General features: G+C 30.2%; 1 protein-coding gene across 1 annotated transcript; it reads right to left on the bottom strand.

Moving 5' to 3' along the window:
• Positions 1–237: 237 nt before the first annotated feature.
• Positions 238–3803, bottom strand: LOC126772054 (uncharacterized). The gene is made up of 4 exons (XM_050492231.1): positions 3746–3803; positions 2023–2405; positions 1152–1264; positions 238–376 (listed from the first exon to the last, which is right to left on the bottom strand). Exons 1-4 carry the CDS (start codon positions 3801–3803, stop codon positions 238–240), a joined length of 693 nt encoding a protein of 230 aa, XP_050348188.1.
• Positions 3804–4320: the final 517 nt, after the last annotated feature.

Below are 4320 nucleotides of genomic sequence, written 5' to 3'. Positions count from 1 at the left end.
CGATGCTGTTATATTTATGAGCAAAAAAAAAAAACTAAGATACCGTTATGCTTTATTTTCATATCTATAGTTACAGTTACCGCGGTTTGTTGGTAATGACATTTAAATTTGTACTTGATTCATTATGGTCATTGTGGTCAAAAAAAAAGCTAAAAAATATATTTTATTTAATAGTAATTACATATTTTCAATTGAATAAATGGTAAAAATTGATCTTAGATCTTTGTCTCCTTAATCTCAAACAGTGGTGGATTCGCCCGATGTCGCAGAAGATGGCGGGACGTTCTCTCGGTTTTGTTGTTCGCGCTTTTTTCTGTACCGTTGACGATTTCTATATAACTTTGCTTCGTCCGAACATTTTGTCGTAATTGAACTCCTGTAATTTTTTTAACACTAAGTCTCCGGACTACAAAAACATATTTTGTCATTTGCTTAATTACTTTTAATAATTAGTTTTAGGTAAAAAATTTTTTGTTAGATGGTATAATACAAATATATTCTATTTTCTTAATAAAATATCTAAACATTAAAAAGTTTAAGGGTACAAAAGTTATGGGATTAAAATATGAATACCAACCTAACAATCCTTTTAGGAACATTGCACCTTTCAGCGACGGTGTTGACAATATCGTCTACTAATTTGGGGTCCAATTGCTTTTTCGGTGGTTTATTCGCAAACGCTGGTGACTGCTTTCCAGTTAAGGAATGAGTGGCTAGAATTCTAAAAAGGTTTATTTTTAATTTAATCATTTTTATTAATATTTTCAAAGATACTTAACGTATTAAGACATAGTCCTTTATTTTAACATTTGGTGCCGCAGATTTCAGTTTGAGGCAAGTGACTCTAATAACTTCGTTTATTAGGGACATTTTTTAAATTAATGTATAATAAGGATCAGCAGCGGATTAAACGAACTTGACCACCGAGGCAATTCGTTTACGTACCATATTTTATTAGGCTTAATCTAAATGAAAAATGCTTTCAAATATTAATCTCGGTTATTATTACGTTATTAATTAAACTATATATTTTTTTAAATATATTTTAATTTTACTAAGAATAATTAAAACGGAGCATTATACAAGGACAATGTAAGAAATAATGCATTTGATTAATTTCTATTTAAATGTTAACCGGAATTAGTAATTACCTTCTAGGAAAGACGGATTGCAACAATCGTCTCGTCGCTGAGGTGTGAGAAGTCCAATCGATTTCTGCCATTAGTCTGGCAGGCACGGTGACATTGCCGTTTCCAATTGAAACCTACGAATTAAAAATACTTTAATAATTATATTGATTTCACTGTCGGTATAAGTAGGTAGTTGTTAATTTTTTTCATTATTCACTTATTTATGTTAGAATTTATATTAATCAATAATGGCTTTTATTTATTGATTGATCTTTTCCCTATAAACAGGTGATTAAGGTATTATATAGTCAGCACCTCATTACAGCGCCACATACAAAATAGACCATAGAATAAATATAATAGCTGTCTTTAAAATAATCGAGTATAATAATTTATTAAATATTTTGTATCGTAATTCATAATAAAAAATAACTTTAGTCTAATGCTATTTGTTTTTATTTAAAAATTTTGAAATCAAATTAGGACCATCGAAATTTTATAATTCAGTTGATTATGAGTCCTATGTAATATAAATATGTTTGCAGCCTTTAAGTTGTGAAAGCACATATATAAAGATCCCGGATGGACCAATAATAATGTTGCTGGATTTTTTTTAAGAAATTGTCAGTAGCAGCTCGGACTTCCGAAGTTAGCAGTTTTAACAGCCTTGCCTCGGAAAGCTCGAAAGCCTTTAGATCTGCACCTGGTCTCTTTCAGTAAATTACTTTTACACATTGGACGCCAGTGATAGAGAGATACGTTATATATTCTGTGCTAATATTAAAGTCTATTTGGATCATTAGGTCAAGTTTACGTCGAACTTTAGAGGTAATTAAATTTTATATACTTAACTACTTATGTATACACATGAATAATATATAAACATACAAACCATATCAACATTGTTAACCGACAATGGCAAACATGCGTTAGTAGTCTGCGCTGATACTCTACGTATTTTTAAGCCACCAGCCATCTCATCCATTTCGAGCTCAACACTTGACGTATTTTGAAGAACAATGGTCGGTTCTTCTACTGCTAAAATCTCTTCATTCTCATCTAGTCCTCGATCTTCAGATGTCCTATCCATTATTGATCGTCTTTCATTTTTTTCAAAATTAGATAATACGGCTAGGACCTGCTGGTACAAGCGTTTTAATGCCGTTTCCAGTTCTTCTAAATTGACACTTGAAGGATAATCGAGAACAGGATCGGTCTGCGTTCCTTGATCGTTCCTCTCGGGTAGATTTGGCATGGGTAATGATTGATTTGCGGCTGAAAAATAAAAGAAAATCTTGTTATTTATGACTTAAATGGCTAAGAGTAAACCTATTATGACTGGCTTAATAGAACATTCAGCATTGCATTGCTTCTTTCCTATTTTTGATTTTCTATTGTCAAAAGGGAATATGTTATATACAGGAGAAGGTAACCCAAAGCTAATATACCACTTTTAATCGTAACCTATTGAAATAATTGTAAATGTTTGAATCAGTGCTGTAACTCGGCGGCCGACCAATCATCGTCAGTTGGCTGACTCGCCTAGCGTTGAAAGTTTTCAAGGTAAAACAAAAAACTTTTTAATTTAATTTAATCGTATATTTCGAACACTTAGTCTTTTACTATATATATATAATAAAATGTAACTGATCACTGTCTGTACATGCAAGATATTTGAGTAAAACTATTATCGTGGGCCTTAAGGTTTACGCGTTCTTTCCCGACGAGCTCACTTTTTACACACAATCAATGCATGACAAAATAATATTGTTCACGATTTCGCAGAAGATTATTGTTTTTATAATTATTTAAGCACATCTGTTATTTGTCGATTATTATTTTATATGGTATACATACTTAATACTTATACAACTTTTTGAAGAACTCAAATACTAATTAGTACCTCGGTAGGTATATATTAAACATAGGTACTCCATTTATATATTTTATATACGAGGATATAGTAAAGATTAAAAAAACCGTATTGATTAATGTGAGATTGCTTCTGTCGAAAAATAAATGCTTCAAAAATGTATACTACGACGCGATCTCGATATCGATATACGATCTTCTTACAATTTATTATATTCATAAAATATACGAGATTTTATAAGTCTTAATAACTATAAGGCTGGTCACAGTTAAATAAATTTAGGCTTAGATATATAATGACCGTTTTTACAGTTATATGATTCCCCTAAATTAAGCTAGGTGGCTCGCTTGAAAATTTTTAAATTATTTTTTACAAATTTTCGCCCGTGTATTCAATGGAGGTATATAAGTTATAAATATAGTATAGTTCGGTCAGTAATAGTATCGTTACAATATTCTAATAATATTTTACTTCAGTTATTAATTGATCTAAAACATTTGAGAAATGCATCGGTTGCGTACTGTCTCATGTGTAACGAAATCTTTTGTTTGATATTTATTGGGAGACAAATGTTGGGTACTTAGGTATCCTTAGTTCAAAAGAAACCATTTTAGTTTTATCGTTACCTGCGTTGCGACGCCAATAGATATTGTTTCGACTGTTAAAATTTAAACGTTATAAATTAAAATTAATCCTTATTCAGATTTGTTATCTATCTATAATAAAAGAAGCTATCACTTACCACGTGTGTTGTAGCGAAGCTCAAGCAGCGCTTCAGCCGCCTCGATATCGGTGAACATCTTGTAAAGGGAAATGAATTGCAATTTAAAATAAATAAATATTTCTTAATAAAAGCTCACTAAGAAACAGTAAAATTATCGATTCGTTTTTGTTTAGTAATTACAGTTCAAATAAGATTCCGATAGCAATTGTCAGCAGTTATTCAAGGTACCGTGATTTTAAATTGTCCATTTCAGGTATAAAATATAAGGTAGATGTTTTATGCATTACTTTGTATAACACGGCAACCTCAATAAACCTATTGTTTATTTTCCTTATCCTTTTGGATGCTCTTTTCTAGAACGAATGTTTCTACTTGTATCTTTTTAAACTAGTAGGTATTATACTAAAGTTGTACTAAGCAATATAACCGATTAAGTCCAAATAAAGTTAAATGAAATCATTTTTTGAAATGTTTGTTAACTCTTATTATACAAATTTCATTATTTAGTAATTATATTTTGTCTGAAAAAATACATGCTTAATACAATATTTTTATTAAATCTATTAACAATAAATTTGAACGCAAACATTTAT

This window comes from Nymphalis io, chromosome 11, assembly GCF_905147045.1.
Source record: "Nymphalis io chromosome 11, ilAglIoxx1.1, whole genome shotgun sequence".
In the NCBI taxonomy this organism is placed as follows: Eukaryota; Metazoa; Arthropoda; class Insecta; order Lepidoptera; family Nymphalidae; genus Nymphalis; species Nymphalis io.
Note: the sequence above shows the minus strand (reverse complement) of the source record. Positions and strands in the feature narration are given on the sequence as shown.

What these genes read in the sequence shown, in the direction of transcription:
- LOC126772054 (XM_050492231.1), bottom strand. Translation starts at nt 3,803, where the DNA reads ATGTTCACCGATATCGAGGCGGCTGAAGCGCTGCTTGAGCTTCGCTAC. An exon ending in CGGTTAACAATGTTGATATG is followed by an intron (nt 1,265 to 2,022) that starts GTTTGTATGTTT and finishes TTTAATTCGTAG; the next exon opens with GTTTCAATTGGAAACGGCAA. An exon ending in CAATCCGTCTTTCCTAGAAG is followed by an intron (nt 377 to 1,151) that starts GTAATTACTAAT and finishes AAAAAATTACAG; the next exon opens with GAGTTCAATTACGACAAAAT.